Raw genomic sequence first — 18,526 nt, 5'->3', positions numbered from 1 at the left:
GAGGGGCTGTGGGTTGGGAGAGATGAGGGAATAACAAAATCCGAAAGATTTGAATAGACAGCTCACCAAAGGTACAAATGACCAATAAACACAGGAAAAGATGCGCTACGTCATTAGTCTCGAGGGAAATGCACATTAAAATCCCAATAAGGAGTGGTTGCAGCTGCTCTCCGGGCTTCGCTATGCCACCCAAGGACGACAAGAAGAAGAAAGATGCCGGAAAGTCGGCCAAGAAAGACAAAGATCCAGTGAACAAATCTGGGGCCAAGGCCAAAAAGAAGTGGTCCAAAAGCAAAGTTCGGGACAAACTCAATAACCTAGTCTTGTTTGACAAAGCAGCATATGACAAACTCTGTAAAGTTCCCAGCTATAAGCTTATAACTCCAGCTGTCGTCTCTGAGAGACTGAAGATTCATGGTTCCCTGGCCAGAGCAGCCCTTCAGGAACTCCTTAGTAAAGGTCTTATTAAACTGGTTTCAAAGCACAGAGTTCAAGTGATTTACACCAGAAACACCAAGGGTGGAGATGCCCCAGCTGCTGGTGAAGATGCATGAACAGATCCTACTAGCTGTACATTTTGAAAAATAAAACTATTAAATCAAAAAAATAAATAAAATCCCAATAAGAGAGCCCTTCAGATCCAGAGCATAGCTTAAATTTAAATAGCCGGGCAGTGCTAATCCTTGGCAAGGCGATGGGAAGTCACAGACCTCTCATTTGTTGTTGATGAGAGTACAAAGTGGCGCAAACCCTTTGGAAAACAGTTTGACAGTTTCTTGTAAAGTAAATATACACTTACCCTGCTGCTGCTGCTAAGTCGCTTCAGTTGTGTCTGACTCTGTGCCACTCCATAGACAGCTCCCCCATCCCTGGGGTTCTCCAGGCAAGGACACTGGAATGAGTTGCCATTTCCCTCTCCAATGCATGAAAGTGAAAAGTCAAAGGGAAGTCGCTCAGCCGTGTCCGACTCTTCCCAACCCCATGGACTGCAGCCTACCAAGCTCCTCCGTCCATGGGATTTTCCAGGCAAGAGTACTGGAGTGGGGTGCCATTGCCTTCTCCGACACTTACCCTGCAGTGTGTGCTAAGTTGCTGCAGTCTTATCTGACTCTGTGCCATCCTATGATTGTAGCCCTCCAGGCTCCTCTGTCCATGGGATTCTCTGGAAAAGAATACTGGAGTGGGTTGCCATGCTCTCCACCAGGGGATCTTCCCAACACAGGGATCAAACCCTCATCTCCTGTGTATCCTGCACAGCACTTCTTTACCCCTGAGACTGAGCCATCAAGGAAGCCCATTGGAGCCTCAGCTTAAAACCACTGGATTCTTTACCACTAGCGCCACCTGGGAAGTTCTATGCGCTTAACCTATGACCCAGTAATTCAGCTCCCAGATAGTCACCCAACAGGAATGAAAACATATCCATTTAAAAACCTGAACCCGAAGGATATTGCAGCATTGTTCATTAGAGCCAAGTTGGAAACAGCCTAAATGTCCACCAACAGGAGAATGGACACACTAAATATGATACCTTCACACAACTTATGCAATAAAAAGACACTGGCAGAGGCAACAGGGTAGATGAACTGATGTAATCTCACAGACATTAGGTGGAGGCTAAGAAGACGCAATTACTGCATGACCCATTTGTGTGAAGTTCAAGAACAGGGAGAGCTAATGTATAGCGATAGAAATCACATCCATCCTTCCCTGGGGAGGGGTGGGGGGGGCATTTATTGCAAAGGGATGTGAGGAACCTTTCTGGGAGGGTGGAAATGATCCAGATGGTGATTGTGGTGGTGTTTACATGGGTGTGTATACATCTGTCAAAAGTCACTAACAGGCGTGTGTTTTATTATAGTTAATCAGACCTCAGTAAAGTCGACCAGGGCAAAACCAAAGCAGCAAAGCAGATTTTGCTTCAAAATGGAAAGAGCGTGGGGCTTCCCTGGTGGCTCAGTGGCTAAGACTCTGCACTCCCCATACAGGGGGTCTGGGTTCAATCCCTGGTCAGGGAACTAATCCGGAATCTAGGGTTCCACATGCCACAACCAAAGACGCTGTACGCGGCGACTGAGACCCAGTTCAGCCAGATACATGAATAAAGGCAATTATTTCCAGATACAAAATACTATACATAAAGTAGATCAGCCAAAAGGGATTTACCGTATAGAATAGGGAGCTATGGTTAATATCTTAGAATAACCTACAGTGGAAAATAATCCGAAAAAAAAAAATATATATATGCCTGAACCATTTTGCTGTGCATCTGATACTAACAGAGTATTGTAAATCAACTATACTTCAATTTTTTTAATTTTCAAAATCAGTGATGGTTTTTTTAAGAGGTATAATTCAGATGGTAAATGTCACCCATAAATGTAGCACACTGAAGTGTGGGGAAGCAGGGTGAGTCTGGCATCTGAGGTCCCTTGGCCATGGGGTTGACAGCTGAGTGTGTGGGGCGGCAGAGTGGATGATTTAGCAAATTCTTCAGTCCTCTCCGTGAGCCGCTTCTGGGTTCTCAGCCCTGGTCCACGGCCTTCTGGCTCCCAGCAAAGATGAGAAAGACCTGAGAACAAAGCTTGGGGTGAAAGGCTCTGGGTGGTTGGCCCAGGCAGCCCTGCTGCCATCGAGGCTCTCTGCTTGGCTTCTCACAACAGGTCCTGCGGGGGCAGGCCTGGGCAGGCTCCTGGCCCTCAGCCCACAGTAGGATGCTAGGCAGAGACAGCCAGGGCTGGGGGCCGTCTACGCCTCCCGGCCACTCTGCTCTAGACCAACCTCTGCTCCCACCCAACCTCCCACCGTCTGCACAAGACTCAGTTTATGTGAAGAGCACAGCTTTGCAGTCTGGCATGCTTACTAGCTGTGTGACCTTGGGTAAGTTACTCAACCTCTCCGAGCCTTAGTAGCTTCATATACACTACAAAGGAGGGAGATAAATATCAATAGGAGTTTGAATATTTTCTTCCTGTATCCCAACAGATTGTGTGTACACTCCCACTGTAGAGATGACTAGACCACAGCCTAAAGTCTAAATTACTCAGCTTGGTCTTTGAGGGCGGCCAAGTTCTAGCTCCACATCTGACCACTTGGGGCAGAATGACATATCCCTGACCTCTGACCCCTGGATAGGGATTGCCTTTTCTCACTTCTCTGTCTTTATTCCCAGGGAAATTGTTTCTATTCTCACCGCCTCCCCATCCAAGCCCCACCCATCCTTTGGGGCTCTGGTGACGTCAGTCACTCCTACAAAATTTATCCAGGGTTTTCATATATTCCACTCATTCAACTTTTTAAAAAAATTTATTTATTGATCTAATTTTTGGCTATGCTGGGTCTTTGTTGCTGCATCCAGCCATTCTCGAGTTGTGGTGAAAGAGAGCTGCTCTCTATTTGCAGTGTTTGGTCTTCTCACTGCAAAGTGTGGACTTTAGCAGTCGAGGCAGATGGGCTTAGTTGCTCTGCAGCATGAGGAATCTTCCCTGATCAGGGATTGAGCCCACGTGCCCTGCATTGGCAGGCAATTCTCAAATATTGGACCACTGCTCCTGCTGCTGCTAAGCTGCTTCAGTCGTGTCCGACTCTGTGCGACCCCATAGATGGCAGCCCACCAGGCTCACCCGTCCCTGGGATTCTCCAGGCAAGAACACTGGAGTGGGTTGCCATTTCCTTCTCCAATGCATGCAAGTGAAAAGTGAAAGTGAAGTCGCTCAGTCGTGTCCGACTCTTCGGGACCCCATGGACTGCAGCCCACCGGGCTCCTCCATCCATGGGATTTTCCAGGCAAGAGTACTGGAGTTAGCTGCCATTGCCTTCTCCAACTGGACCACTAGGGAAGTCCATTCAACCAATTTTATTGAGCATCGATGGTGGCCAGGGGCTCCAGCTCTGTCTTTCCCTTCCTCTGACATCATCATCTCCCCAGTTGCATTATTTTTCTTTCTTTCCTTTTTTTTTTTTTTTTGTCCACATGGCATGCAGGATCTTAGTTCCTTGACCAGGGATCAAACCTGTGCCCTCTGTAGCGGAAGGGCGGAGTCTTAAGCACTGGAGCCCCAGGGAAGCCCCTCCCTCTACAGCTTGTTTTCGACGTCAGCTATCATATACTGCCCAGCAGTGATCCCCCGTCGTACTATCTGGCCATAAGATTCAGTGCACTCTGTGTCATCTGCCTGCCTTAATCAGGAAAAGTAACACTAGCTGTTGAAACAAACAACCCCAGGGACTTTCCTGTAGTCCCGAGGCTAAGACCCCGTGCTCCCAGCGCAGGGAGCCAGGGTTTGACCCCGCATGACACAACTCAAAGGTCCTGCATGGTGCAGCAGAGGTCAGAGGTCCCCTGTGTGACTACTAAGACCCGGCCCAGCCGAATAAAATACACCTGTGTGCGTGTGTGCCGAGTCACGTCAGTCGTGTCCAACTCTTTGCGACCCCATGGACTGTAGCCTGGAAGGCTCCTCTGTCCATGGGATTCTCCAGGCAAGAATACTGGAGTGGGTTGCCATGTCCTCCTCCAGGGGATCTTCCCCACCCAGGGATCAAACCCGGGTCTCTTGCATCTCCTGTATTGGCAGGTGGGTTCTTTAGCGCCACCTGGGAAGCCCCAAATAAATAAATAAATATGTTTTTTAAAAAGGGAGACTTTGTGCTTTTTTTTTAAGTTAAAAAACAAATAGATGATAGAGAAGACTCCAGACCCCAAGGGGCTGGGTGCTCATGGACCTACCCAGGCATCAATAATAGCACGAGGGGTGTGGTATTAGATGATGCTGGGTTGGGTCTTCCTGGGAGACTCTGGAGTTCCCCACCCTGGGGCAGCGATGATTCCTCCCTTCTGCCATCCAGATCTTTATTTGCTGGGGTTCATTGGGGTTAATTACTGTTGTGGTTGGGGTAGGGTGGCAGGGAGCGTTGCCTGGGACCCAGGGCCTGGAGGGGGAACCCTGAGAGTCAGGGATGGGTTTGGAGACCTGGAGGGTTGGAACCAGGAGTCTGGGGGGCACAGGGTGGACTAGAAAGACACCTCCTGCCAGCAGGGCAACCCTTTCTGTGCTCCAAACCTAGGTGAATGGGTCTTTAACCCTTTCTTGTCTTCCACCCATTCCTGCCACCCCCCAAATCATCAAAGGCCCAGCTCTGTGAGGCAAGTGGCATTATTCACAGGGGTGGGGCTGAGTGCTCTGGGGGGAAGTGGCCTCGCCTCTGGCTCAGACCTTGGTCAGCTAAGAGTGGGACCAGCACCTGAAGCTTCTGGATCCAGCAGGGCAGGACCACAGGGACGGGGGCATCAGCCTCGCCTCCAGGGACCCTCCTCGGGGTGCCAGTGACCTGCAGCCTCCATCCTGCCATTCTGCAGGGACAAAGCCAGGTTGGTGATGGCCTAGAGGCAGATCAAGGAAGCAAGACCGGTGAGGGAAAGGGGCCCGACCTGGATCCGGTGGGGATGCTGCTGAGGCTCTGGGGCCGTTGTCTGTCCCCACCTCACAGGCATTGAGGCTTCCTCAGCATCTTAGGTCCTTGAAAACCCAAGGCTGGGGCTCTTAGCAGCCCAGCCTCCCGCCTTGTGAGGCTTTCTAAGGGTCATCTGGTCCTTCCCCGCCTGCACCAGGGCAACACCATAGCCAGTGTGGGTGATGACTCTGGGGTATGGAGCAGCCTGAAGGGTGTGTGGGGGGCCTGGGGGGGCCAGTTGCCAGGGCTGGAGCTGAGCGGGGAGTAAGGGCTGCGATTCCCGTACACAGGTTCCAGTCCTTGCTGTGTGACCTTAGGTAAGTCACTTGGCTTCTCTGGGCCTCAGTTTTCTGAAAGGGTGATTCGGAGTGGATGAAGGTGATACTATTAATATGCACTTTACCAGGAAGGTAATAAAAGGGCAAAGGTTTGAGGTAGATAGACTATCACAAATGCCATTCCTTGGGCTATGGTATTGATAGAAATGTTGTTATTTTGGCTATTGATATGATCTAAATCTAATATATATTGGTGTCAGTAACGATATTCATAAATGGTTTCCGTTTCCAGTGAGGAAAAGGGCTGAACACCTTCACTTCCTCTATGTTGTCCTCGTCCTTGCCCACGTTTTGTGTGTGTGTGTGTGTGTGTGTGTGTGAGAAGGGCTGGGGTTCAGGAGTGTGATAATCCCCCACTTCCATTGTGCATGACTGTGCAGAAGGTGTGCTAACATGGAGAGGGGATTTGGGGGTCAGTCCAGCATGGCACTGCTCTCTGCCACCAGCTCAGGGATGCCCAGGCCTCGCTGGTGCCCACTGAGCCCTCCCCCATCCCCAGATCCCCTGCCCCAGGTCCCTGGGCTGGTCTCCTGCCTACTGGACGTCAAGGCTGAGCTAAGAGCTTTAGGTAGTTTATCCTCAGGACTGGCCTGTGACGTGGCGTATAATTATCCCCACTTACAGATTTAAATACCGAGGCTTGGAACAGCAAATCAGTCTTCCCAGCAAATATCAGGGCTGGCAGGCCAGCCTGAGCACTGCAGCCCCTAGAAGGGCCCACCAGGCCCCTCGGTACCCGGATGGCCCTGAAAGATTGATTCGTCTCTACCCCGTTCGATGCCTTCTGGACCACCGGCCCTTCTCCCCCTACTGCCCACTCCCGCCCCTGGGGCTCTGACTTTCCAACAAGCTGCTCACTGAGTTAGGGTTGGAGGAAGCTTTGTGGGAGCCCTCTGTTCAGGGTGAGGGCTGGGGCCGGAGCTTCAGCCTTTCAGTCTGAAGGAGCTGGAGCCCTGACAACGGACAATAGATGGGAGGAGTCTCAGATAGGCTCTAGGGGTGTCCCTGGTGGGTCAGTGGCTGAGACTCTGCCTTGCAAGGCAGGGAATGTGGGTTCAGTTCCTGGTCAGAGAACTAAGATCCCACATGCCTTGGGGCGACTAAGCCCATGTGCCACGACTAAGACTCTACGCAGCCAAATAAGTAAATATCAAAAATAAATAAATAAACTCTAGACCAAGTCATGAAGCCCTCTGTGACTGTGCTCACACACACACACACACACACACTCACTCATGTGCACACCTCCCTTCTCTGGAAAACTTGGAAACCCCAAGGCAAAGACAAATGAGCAAAACCACAGAGACACACGAGCACACGGAAGCGCACAAACAAATACAAGCTTCACAGGACTTTCTGTGCATTACACCCCATCCTTGCCTGGATCCACATCAGCGTCCTCAGCTGCATCACATATACCCACACACATGTGGGTGCACATGGGCACACATGGCACACGTGTACACACAGGCAGAGAGCCATGACTGGTATAGTTAGAGGCTGAGCAGGAGGGGGCAAAGAGGCCCGTCTGTCCCCCATCCCACCTCCCCAAGTCCTGCCAACTGAGCCCCTGTTCTGACTTCGGGAGCCCCTGAATCACCATTGTGCTGAGTTAGCATCTAGCTCAGTGAATGGGTCTGGGACTGCCATGGAAAGAGCCAGAGTTTGGGGTTTGAATCCCACAGCCCTGACATTTCTGCACTCGGAAGCTTGGTGCTGTGCAATGCTCAGTCATGTCTGACTCTTTTCGACCCTATGGACTGTAGCCCACCAGGCTCCTCTGTCCGTGGGATTCTCCAGGCAAGAGTACTGGAGTGGGTAGCCATTTCCTCCTCCAGGGGGATCTCCCCAATCCAGGGATTGAACGCAGGTCTCCTGCATCGCAGGCAGTTTTTTTACAGTGTAAGCCACAAGGGGAGTCCCGAAGCTTAGAGAAATGACTTAAACCTGCCCGAGCCCCGGTTTCCTTCCCTGTCAGACACAGCCATGACACTGTTTTCCTGGGTTTGCTGGGCCCGCTGTGTAGAAAGTGCTAGATACATGCCCTGAGACAGCAGCTGACCAAGTGCAGCACTGTGAATGGTCCAGACTAAATATCCTGGCTTATGCAGTTCCCAGCAGGTCATTGCCTCCCACCCCGAACCTCAGTTGCCACATCTGTAAAATGGGGCTTGTATATCCTCCTGCCCTCCTGCCCTTGAAGGGGTGGCAGAAGGGATACAGGGGAGGGATCCTGAACTATCCTTAACTTTCTGAGAGCTTGGGAACATCAGAAAACCTTTCTGATACTCAGTATCTTCACCTGTGAAGGATAAAACCCCTCACATGCCTACCTCACAGGAGTGGGGAAAGCTTTTGGTAAAGCTCAGACAGTGGCAAAACGGGGGCAGGCTGGTGGGTCTGCGACTCCCGCTCCATAAAAGATACTCAGCTCCTCGGGCACCTCAACAGCTCAGACTTCTCCAGGAGTCCTTCCCCACCCTTGGCTAGGGGACGCTTCTACAACCGCTGGCTGGATTGTCAACACCCCTTGCTGGTTTGATGAGGATGGGCTCTGTTTCTTTGTCACATAAGGGTCAGAAAAGCAGGACTGCTCACTGGAACTGCCTTGGACTCACCCACGGAGCCGCCGGGACCACAGGTGCAAGGAGCGCCCCGTGGGCCCGTTTCAGACCCCACGCATAGCTGTGGTCATTACCGACTGGCGTGCGCTAAATACCGGGCAGCATAAGTGCTTTCCATGCATCGTCATCACCCCCTCCTGATGACCTGTGCGGGTGACACTTTCATAACGTAAGATCTGTTTTACAAATGAGGGAACGGACTCAGAGAGGCTGGGTAGCTTGCCTAAGGCAACATCTGGACAGGGGAAAAGCCAGTGTTGCCCCCCAGATCCTGCTGCTTCTGGAGTACGACCACCTCCCGAGCAACCCAGGCTGGTCTCAGAGAAGGTTACACAGACACACGCTGGGAGGACGGAGTATGGTGCCTCCCGGGACTGTCTAACCTGGGGACAGGCGGCAGCTGGCAAAACAAGGGGCATCGGGCGACCTAGTATCACTTAACTCATTTGGCTGCTCTGTGATCTTTGGCTTGTGGCCTCAGTTACTTCATCCGTGAAAAGAAAAGTTTGTTGGGTCTTCCCTGGTAGTCCAGGGGTGAAGACCCTGCGCTTCCAATGCAGGGGGCCCAGGTTTGATCCCTGGTCAGGGAACTAAGATCCTGCACTCTACAGAGCAGGCAAAAAAAAAAGATGTGCCACATACCCTGAGGCCCTTCCTGCCTCTGATTCCTCCCACCATTCCCACCTACTGCAACTCTGCAATCTCATTTATGATGTAATGTCACAGCAGTCTAGCTAAAGCGTCTTATTATTTCTTAAAAAATTAATATATGTACTTATTTTTGGCTGCACTGGGTCTTTGTCCCTGCAAGGGCTTTTCTCTAGTTGTGGTGAGCGGGGGCCAGTCTTCGTTGCGGTGCTCAGATTTCTCATCGCGGTGGCTTCTCTTGTTGCTGAGCACGAGCTTTCGCGTGTGTGGGCTCAGGAGTTGTGGTTCCTAGGCTTCAGAACACAGGCTCAGTAGTTGTGGCACACGGGCTTAGTTGCTCTGAGGCATGTGGGATCTTCCTGACCCAGGGATGGAACCCAAGTCTCCTGCATTGGCAGGTGGCTTCTTCACCACTGAGCCACCACGGAAACCCTAAGGCTTCGTAAGCTGGGGTCCCTGGACCTCTGCCGGCTACAGGAGCTGCCTGGAATCAGGAGGAAAGTTGTGTGTGAGTGTAAACGTGTTCAATGTGCATTTTTCCAGGGCAAGTGTCCATTCTGGCACCAGATTCGAATTCCCCAAAGCTAAGAATCATTGATTAGCATTTTAGAATTTCCCTAACCTCGATCCAAATTTTAAGGGGAATGAGTAGCGAAAGGTGAATCCCTACTGTATAAAACCCCCCTTCACTGTGTTTAAAGTCCCCTTAGGCCTCCTGGAGCCACACCAGCTGCTGCACCCCAGGCTTCCACCCGTGGGGACCCCAGCCCCCACTGCTTCCGGTTAGTCTCGCCTCCACGCCGAAGCTCGGGTCTGTTGCGTATCGTCTTCTGGCTTCCTCACCCCTATGTCCGTCCCCGGACCGACGGCGCCAGGAGGCGGGTCTTTGGTGAGGTAGGTGCAGTGACCAGGACCGCCAGTAGGGGTCACGAGGTGGCAGAACGCCGAGGAGCACCCGAGGGCGGCATCTCGCGTCTCTGCATCTTAATTGGTCCCCTTGGCAACCAAGGTGGGGGTGAGGATAGGGGTGATGGCGGGTGAGGAAGGCCTGGCAGCAATCAGGAGGCCTGGGTCTCCTCGGTAGGCCTCAGGTTTCCCATCTGTAAAGTGGAGGGAGGTGGCCTGGAACCTCTAGACGCTCGCTAGGCAATCTTGTGGCTCTGATGTCCTATAAACCTTTCTGATGATCCTGGAGGGAGGAGGCTGTCTTGAACTGCTCTTGGCAGCAGCACTGGGCCCAGCAACCTTAGGGAAAGAAGCAAAATGACTCCAGGGCTCTTTCCCAGACTTGACTGAGAAAACAGAGCCCATTGTCCTGCAGCCTCAGGGCAAGCCTTACCCCTGGGAGAAAGGACATCCTAAATAGGACTGCCCCACAAGTTTCCTGGGGATGATGACGGAAATGGAGACCCCACTGGAGGCTGGGGTGGGCTGGGTCTTACGATCCTCCTCACTCAGCTGTTGGGGGGCTCTTCTGAACCCCCTCTCTCCATCAGCTCTAAATCCTAGGTCCAGAGAGAGCAAGGTGAAGACTTGGGATGAGGGGGGCTCTGCAGAGATGTGTGGGGGCTGCCCTACCATCTATCCCAGGACCCCTCCCCCCCAAGGAAGAGGACCGAGTCCTCATAGACACAAAAAGTCCTTCTCCCGCCTCCACCCTCTTGCTCTCTCCACCCACCCGTGTCCCACCCCCACATGAGTAAAACAAGACATAGTCATGACAGAAACGCAGAATGTTTTCTACAAAAATTATAATGAGCCTGCCGGAGGGGCGCTTCGTACAGTGGTGGGAATTGGGGAGCCTGCCCCACCCCAGCACTGGGAGGACCGGGAGGGCGCCGAAGCCATCTGTGGACAGGGAACTGGAGGGGAAGGCAGCTCCCAGCGCTCCTGGAAAGTTGCATCGGCACCTAAGGGCGGCCGCAGGCCCAGAGAACAGGCAGAAAGACTGAGGCGGGCTCAGGGCAGCCAAGCCTTCAGTGTGGGAGCAGGGGCCTTCTCCATCACACCCACCTCGGAGCATGTGTGTGCCTGGGGGCCATCCTCAAACACAGACACACCGCAGCGAGGCCTGTGGTGTTCTGTGGGGGTTCTCTCTCCCCTGCCCCAGCCAAGGGGCCCCAGGAAGGAGCAGCTGGGGGCTGTGGCAATGCCCCCCCCCAGTAGGAGCCGCTTCCCAAGCTGAAGATCAGAGATGGGGGGACCATTGTCGACAGAGAGCAAGGACGCATCCTCATGGGGGTATATGTGCCCCCTGTGTGTGGGCTTTAGTGACTCTCCCACACTCAGGACCTGGTCTGAGGACCCTCTGAGGCTGGCCTTTCCACCAACCTCACCAGCATGACAGGTCAGGGACTCTAGCTAAGCCCTCCCTCACCTGCTACCCATGCAGAACCAGAGAGGCACCCAGCGGCTTCCAGAGCTTGAGCGACATCCACCAACCAACCTCCTGACACAGAGCCCTGGGGGTCTGGGGACAATCAGAGCTTAGACTCTCCACATCCCCAAGGGTCCACCTCGCAGGCCTTGCCCACACTCGGCTGGACACCTGGCTACAACCAGTCTCTGCCTTCCTGGGCCTGCGGGACCCTGAACCAGTTGGCAGATGCCTTTGCCCGGCGCAGAGCATCCCCGCCGGGCCATAATACTGCAGCCAGTTGCTCTAGCACCTTGGATCCACGGCCCTGACCCTCTGGGGTCTTAGGCAGGGGGTAACAGGTTGGGTAACCAGGCTACACATCCGAGGATAGAGTGAGTGGAGAAGGTCAGCGTGGGGAGGGCCAAGTCAGGCTGGACCCCACGCCGGGGTATGCCAGAAGGGCACCAGTCACCCCACCCCAGCCCAGCCTGGCACTCCAACCCCCCGCCCCCAGCATGGCCGGTAGAAGGAGGGGAGTTAGCCATGCTCAGTGACAGGCAGGGGACTAAGCTCAGGCATTTGGCTGAAGAGTCTAGCTGGGAACCTCCTCCCTGGGGTGTATGTGGGGAGGGGAGGCAGCCCAAACCCTTCCTTCACAAAAAGGTAGGAGGTGAGTCAGCAGACTGAGCAAGATGACAGGACCCTTGGAGGAGAAGTGACGATGGACCATGGTCCCCAAGATAGGTGCCCCCACCCCCCCACACTTCCATGCAGCTCTAACGGGCACTGGGGCTGGCCTTCCACGAATGCACATGTCCTTTAAGGCCACTCAAACAGATGTGGCTTAGGGACCCTGAGACCCCTCAGAATTGATGTTCTGGGTCACTCTCTTGGCCTTCCAGGTGCCTGCAGGCCATACCCTCTGCTGCAGAGTGTGGACAGGCGTTCAAGAGAGATGACCCGCATGGTCCTTGCTCCGGGGAAGGGGCCGGGGAGCTGCAGGGCTGGCAACTGTGAGGACCTCGTGGTCCCCCTGTGGGTTGTGGCAACTTGCAACTCATTTTGGTCTGGGGAGAGGAGCCCCTGTTACCTGTGGAGAAACAGAAACAGACCTGAGCTAAGAGTCTTTGGAGGCACTACTTTAAGCCAAGACCAACTATTCTGCCCACTTACCTTCCCCGGGCAGGCTGATGGTCAGGGATGCAAAGAGTGGCCTCAGGGTGCCCTCCCATCCCCCAAACTCTAAACCAGACGCCTTTCCCCACCCCGCCACCCCCACCCAGCTGTGCAGCATAAAGGCCAGAGAGACCAAAAGGGGGCGGCAGTGTTTGCTGGGCTTGTGGGACATTACGACGGAGAGTCAGGGCCAGGCGGGCCAACGATGCTGCCAGTGAGACGGCGGCCCTCGGCTCCCTTGTGGCTTTTTGAAGGTGACAACTCTGCCCTCAAGGCTGCTGTTGGCCCTGATGGGAGCATTTGCTCATGTTCCTGGTTCCAGGATTCAGGGACCAGCAGGTAAAATATCTGCCTTGAGGGTTTGGGCATCTGGAGAGGTGACTAACTGCCACACCCTCTATCCCATGGGAGTCACCCTGTCCCTAGGCTCTAGAGCCACAGGGATCAAGCCCGACTCTCCACTCAGCAGCAAAAGGACCTCCGGCGAGCTACTCTAACCCTCTGAACCTCCACTTGCTCACCTGTCAGATGGGGATGACATAGCCCCTTCACGTGAGAGCTGGGGAGAATTAACTGAGGGAACTTGCACAAGGGCATCTCTAGTACCCAGGAGATGGCAGCGCTCAAAACAGCCTGGCTGTGATTGCCACTGTGTCATCCGTAGGAAGACACCCATTTTTCTCCATTTTGACATCTTCAAAATTGAGATGCATTTGACATCAGCAATGTAAACTGGCAGCTTCTTTGTCAGAATTGGGGGTAAATAAGTGGTTTCCCTGATGGCTCAGTTGGTAAAGAATCTGCCTGCAATGCAGGAGACCAGAGTTCGATCCTTAGGTCGGGAAGATCCTCTGGAGAAGGAAATGGCAACCCACTTCAGTATTCTTGCCTGGGAAATCCCAAGGACAGAGGAGGCTGGTGGGCTACAGTCCACGGGGTCACAAGAGTCGGACAGGACTTAGCGACTCAACTTCAACTTCTTCAAGTGGAAAGTGTTAGTTGCTCAGTCTCGTGGGACTCTTTGGGACCCCAGGGACTATAGTCTGCCGGGTTCCTCTGTCCATGGAATTCTCCAGGCAAGAATACTGGAGTGGGTGGCCATGCCCTTCTCCAGGGGATCCTCCCCTCCAAGGGATTGAACCCGGGTCTCCTGCATTGCAGGCAGATTTTTTACCATCTGAGCCACCAGGGAAGCCCCGGTAAATAAGTGGGGCCTCTTGTAATTGATGACCACCTGGTTATTACCTCCCCCGCCTCCCCAAACGGCAGATCCACCCACCCCAGGGAGTTACACACAAGCCCTCTCTTCCCATCCCTGCCGAGGCGCTGTGCACTCACAGCTCGGTGTCCTCCAGGGCCGGCGGGCGCTCCAGCGCCTGCCTCCGCCTCCGCACGGCGCCCAGGATCTTCTTGCGGGGCCCCAGGGGCACGCTGATGCTGCGGAGGTCGAGGTCCGAGCAGAGCATGAGCGCCTCCAGGTCTATCTTCTCCTGCCGCAGGAGGGAGGTGAAGTCCTCCATGTGCAGGGAGGCCAGGAACGTTTCCAGCGGGCTGGTCTCGGGCTCCAGGTCCTCATCCAGGCCCAAGTCCAGCTCGTCCCAGGGCAGCTCCTCCCCGCAGCTGCGGTCCTGCAGGCTGTTGGCACTGCCCAGGCTGTCGTCGTCGAGGCTGGTGGAGCTTTGCAGCCGCCCCCGCGGCGGGCCCGCGCCGTCTAGTGCCGCGTCCTCGCGGCCCAGGCCGTGCAGCCCGCTGCTCAGGTAGTTCCTGCGGAACACCATGGTGCCCAGGCCCGGGCGGGTAAACAGGGAGTCGTGGCCGGAGTCGGTGCTGACCTCCGAGTGCGCAGGCTCGGCCGCCAGCGTGGCATGGGAGACGCTGTCCTCGTCGGAGAGGAACATGTCCCGGAGCGGGGCGCGGCCCCACTCCTTGGGGTTGGCGTAGGTGCCCTGGCGCACGAACATCACGTCGCTGCCCAGCTGCAGGCCAGAGAGCGAGCGCACACTCTTGCGTCCGTCCTCGGAGATCTTGAAGGTGCCCTCACCGCCCTGCTTGCGCCGCTCCAGCTTCCGCTGGATCTTGGTCTTGCCCGCCTTGGCGGTGCCGTGCAGGGTGGCCTGCGAGTAGGGCAGGTGGCCGGCGAGCGCCAGATGCTGCAGCCGGCCGCTTAGGGTGCTGGACGTGAGGCTGGAGAAGCTGAGCGAGTCGGCACGCTCGGCCAGCTCGCGCCGGAAGCGCCGCTCCATGCGCTCGTGGTGCTTGCGCTGCAGCTTGGCGCACTCGCGGATGCGCCGCTCCGCCTCGCGGAAGGCCTTGTCCTTCAGCTTGCCCACCAGCTTGGGGCTGAGGCTGCTCTGCTTGGCCGCGATGGAGTCCAGGTAGCGCACGCACTCCATGTGGCCCTTCATGGCGGCCATGTCCAGAGGCGTGTGGTAGTCGTTGTCCAGGCACCAGATGTTGGCCCCGAAGGACACCAGGAAGGAGAGGCAGTGCAGGTGGCCATTGGCGGCCGCCAAGTGCAGGGGCGTGTTGCCCCAGATGTCGCACTTGTCCGGGTCACCCCTGCGGGACGACACGCGGGGAGGGGTGAGGAGCCATCGCAAACTCAGGCCGACAGTCGGCAGGCAGCAGCTGCAGGCGCGGGAGGTGGCCGGCCTGGTTGAGCTCCCCCCGAGGCACCCCAGAGGGACTCGACGGCCTGAGATCGCTTCTCCGACTCCAGGACACCCGGGACTCGCAGCCCGGAGCCACTGCCCGCACCTAGAGTGAGCCCGCGGTTCCACGTGGCCCAGGCTCGCAGAGGGTGGGGCGACGGAGAAGGCGGGGCCAGGGCCGGGCCTTCCCCCGAGAGCACCGCGGGCTGGGAATCTCAGGGGATAAATATTTGATGCCCAGAGAGAAAGGAGTGAATTATTCATGGTGCCCGGCGGGGAGCTGGCCCAGAGAGGTGGTGGGCCAGGGCCGAGTGCGGGTCTCTCGGCAGGCGTGGGGAAAGCGGCTGCCAGTACAGGAGTGGTGTACTAGTGGTGTGTGCTGGGCCTGAGCCCCCGGGAGTGGGTGATCGGGTGCCTGCGTCTCCCCAGGACCGGCCACGTCTGCAGGGAGCAGGGCCAGGCCTGGCAAGCCCGCGTGTGAGAGCAGGTGTTGGGTCTTGGCCTGGGCCAGGAGGGGACCGTGGGGGCAGCCAGGACCGGAGGGGAGGGGGCGGGCATCCTGCCACCTGGGCCCAGCTGCTGTCCAGTCCTGGGGCCACTGCATCTTCATGAGCCCCGGGATGCAGGCTGGCTTGGGCCTGTCAGGGGGACCCACGCAGCCCCTCCTTGCTAGACTGTTTCCCCTCCTCCACACTCGCCCTCTCCCTCAAGGGCCTAGCTCAGGCCCTCTGCCCCAAGCTAATGAGGAGGCCACCCCGCAGGGCTGGAGGAAGAATAGCTTCATTGTGTGACCGCTCCTCCTCCTACCCCGCAGCCCCCTCCTCATTGCCACTGCTGGTCTTCAGGTCCTGCATGTGGGAATGAGTTGCTGGGCAACAGGCCCACACCCCATCAAGCACCAGCCCTTGCCTTCCAGAGGAGCTGGGGGGCTTGGTGCACTCAGGGGGCCCCCTTTGTCCCCTCTTCCCATGAATTTCTCCAAGGGGCAAGCAGGATCACTGTACCCTCTTGGTGTGGACAGGGGCCAGTCCTGGCCTCTTGGAACGTGGCTCAGCTCCTAGTCTTGGGGGCTGCTGTCACCTGCTGCAGGGGCCTGGGGAGCAGCCATGGAGGGAGGGCAAAGGGGGGGGCTCCCCGCTCACCCCATGCTCCAGCTGCACGCCAGGGCCTGGCACCAAGCCAGCTGGGCCCCTTTGCCTGCACCATGATTTCCCAGGCCCTGAGATGTTCATGTTAACCCTCTAGGGGCATCTCTGGCCCTCCCTTTGCCCCATCCAGGCCGCCCTGGTGTCCGGGTCAACCTGGCTTCTCTTTATTAAACCGCTGGGGCTGGCAAGTGGTTCACAGGGTCAGGCAGCCCCAGGGAGCCCAAGTCAGTAGCCCTGGGCACCACATCCCTCAACTGCTACTTCCAAACCCCTTCCCTGGCCCTGACACTTGGATGCAATGTCCACTTGTCCACCCTGGACAACTCCAAAGGGAGGGTGAGGGAGCCCGTGTAGGGGAGGGGGACAGAGGGAGCGAGTTAATGGGGTGGCTGAACCGAGTGGCATTTGGTCCTGCGGTCAGTGCCCATAAATCCCGGGAGTGAGCAGGGAGCGAGCCGTGTGAGAACAGTGTGTGGGGGCTGTGGGCACTGGCGGGGAAGACTCCTTGGGCCCCCGGCTGGGGGGTGGGGGTGGGCAGTGGGGAGGGGCTCCTTTGGCAGCCCCACTTGTGAGGTTTCTGCTCCTTTTCCTCCACTCTCTCATGCCCTTCGCTCTGTCGTCCTGGCACTACCCACCCAGGTGGCCCCTCCTGCTTTCTCCTCACTCTGAAGCCCCCACCCCCACCCCAGGCCCCCTCCTCTCTCAGTCCCACATCCAGGTCACAAATGTCACAGGCCTCAGCTTGTCTGCACCTCCCACAACTGCCAGTCTCCCAGGTCCCACCTTAGGGCCTTGTCCTAGGGAAGGACGTGACTCAGACGAGGTGCGGGGAAGATGCCATAGAATTGGGCGGGAGGTGATCTTAGGGGCTCCAGATGGGCCCTGAGGCTCTTGCCCTCCCCTAAGGGGCCTGGGCAGCCGGCACTCACCCCCGGCTCACAATGAGGCGCAGCGACTCCAGGTTGCCGTGGTAAGCGGCCCAGAGGGTGGGGGTCATGCCATCCTCGTCGGGGGCGTTCAGCTCCTTCCTGGTGGCCTCCTTGAGGAGTTCCAGGTAGCCGTCCCGAGCCGCCCGGTGGTACTGGTCGTTCATGGCGCCTGACTTGGACGGGGCGGGCCGGGGACACGGGGACGTGCCCCCCGCGGGGGAGGGCGGCGGGGTTAGAGCTGAGGCATGGGGCTGGGGGAGGGGGCCGGGCAGGGGCCGGGGCCGCCAGCCCCTGCCGCCGCAGACCGAGGACGGAGAGCTCCAGAACCGCCGCTACTCCGACATCTGAGCCGCGCACCCGGCGGGGAGGGTGCGGGGAAGACCGCCCGCCGCCCGGAAGGCCGCCCCGCGCTGCCCCTGGGTCCTAAACTCCCTGCTGCCGAGTGCACGGCAGTGACCCTGCCCCTGAGCCCACAGGACCGGCCCCTCTGCCAGAGGGTCACCCCTGCGTCCCGCCCCGGGAGGCCCAGTCTGGGGGCAGTTCGAGGTCTGTCCTCAAGACAGCCCAGGCGCGGCGGCCCCCGATGTCTCTACCCGTCGAGGGAATGGGCCAAGGACTGGGGAGGGATGTCTGAGGGCTGTCCTGACCCCCCGCCCCCTGGACAGAGCGTCCAAGAAGGTTACGAGGACCGATCGCCAGACGGTCAGCGATCCGCACTCAGCTGTCCAGGCCGCCCCCTGCCCGCTCTGTCCAGTAGAGGGCGCTGGAAGACTGGCCAGGGACTTGATACCCAAGTGCGCCCTCGCAGCATCCGCCGGAGCAGGGATGCGGGAAGCGCCAGAGGAAGACCGGACTTGGAGTCCTGCTGAGGGTGCCCGGGGTGGGGGGGCGGGGAGGAAGGGGCATTAGGGTCCCGATCTTGGGGCGGCAATAGAGGAGCACAAAGGTAAGGGCCGCCGGGGCTGGGGGCGCGTCGGGGTGCCCGCGAGCCCTTGGGGCGTCTGTTGAGCGTCGGCTTTCGGGGCTCTGGGTGTCGGGATCGCGGGGCGCCAGGGCGCGGTGGGCGCCGGGGGCGGGGTGTCCTCTGGGTGCCGCACTGCGGGGCCGCGCCCGAGCCGGGCTGCGCCGAGGTGACAGGGCGGCGGGGGAGGGGGCGCCTCTTAACGGGTAAATATAAATCTCACCTTATCTGGCTCCCG

At 57.0% G+C, this 18,526-nt stretch overlaps 1 protein-coding gene, 1 non-coding gene and 1 pseudogene across 2 annotated transcripts; 2 read left to right on the top strand and 1 right to left on the bottom strand.

The window, feature by feature from the left end:
* On the top strand, window positions 1-596 carry LOC787187 (40S ribosomal protein S25 pseudogene; annotated as a pseudogene).
* An 8,337-nt stretch (window positions 597-8,933) lies between these two features.
* Window positions 8,934-9,006, top strand: TRNAG-UCC (transfer RNA glycine (anticodon UCC)). Its single transcript has one exon. It is a non-coding gene; the product is annotated as a tRNA-Gly (tRNA).
* A 4,927-nt stretch (window positions 9,007-13,933) lies between these two features.
* On the bottom strand, window positions 13,934-17,674 carry USH1G (USH1 protein network component sans). Its single transcript, NM_001192702.3, has 2 exons — window positions 17,328-17,674; window positions 13,934-15,158 (listed from the first exon to the last, which is right to left on the bottom strand). Exons 1-2 carry the CDS (start codon window positions 17,489-17,491, stop codon window positions 13,934-13,936), a joined length of 1,389 nt encoding a protein of 462 aa, NP_001179631.1. The 5' UTR covers window positions 17,492-17,674.
* Window positions 17,675-18,526: the final 852 nt, after the last annotated feature.

The sequence above is a fragment of the Bos taurus genome, chromosome 19 (genome assembly GCF_002263795.3).
Source record: "Bos taurus isolate L1 Dominette 01449 registration number 42190680 breed Hereford chromosome 19, ARS-UCD2.0, whole genome shotgun sequence".
In the NCBI taxonomy this organism is placed as follows: Eukaryota; Metazoa; Chordata; class Mammalia; order Artiodactyla; family Bovidae; genus Bos; species Bos taurus.
This window is presented reverse-complemented; position numbering and strand designations above follow the sequence as displayed.

Excerpts from the sequence above, each read along its gene's own strand:
- USH1G (NM_001192702.3), bottom strand. The coding sequence starts at position 17,491 with ATGAACGACCAGTACCACCGGGCGGCTCGGGACGGCTACCTGGAACTC. Across the intron at positions 15,159-17,327 it reads CGCCTCATTGTGAGCCGGGG|GGGTGACCCGGACAAGTGCG; the intron begins GTGAGTGCCGGC and ends GTCGTCCCGCAG.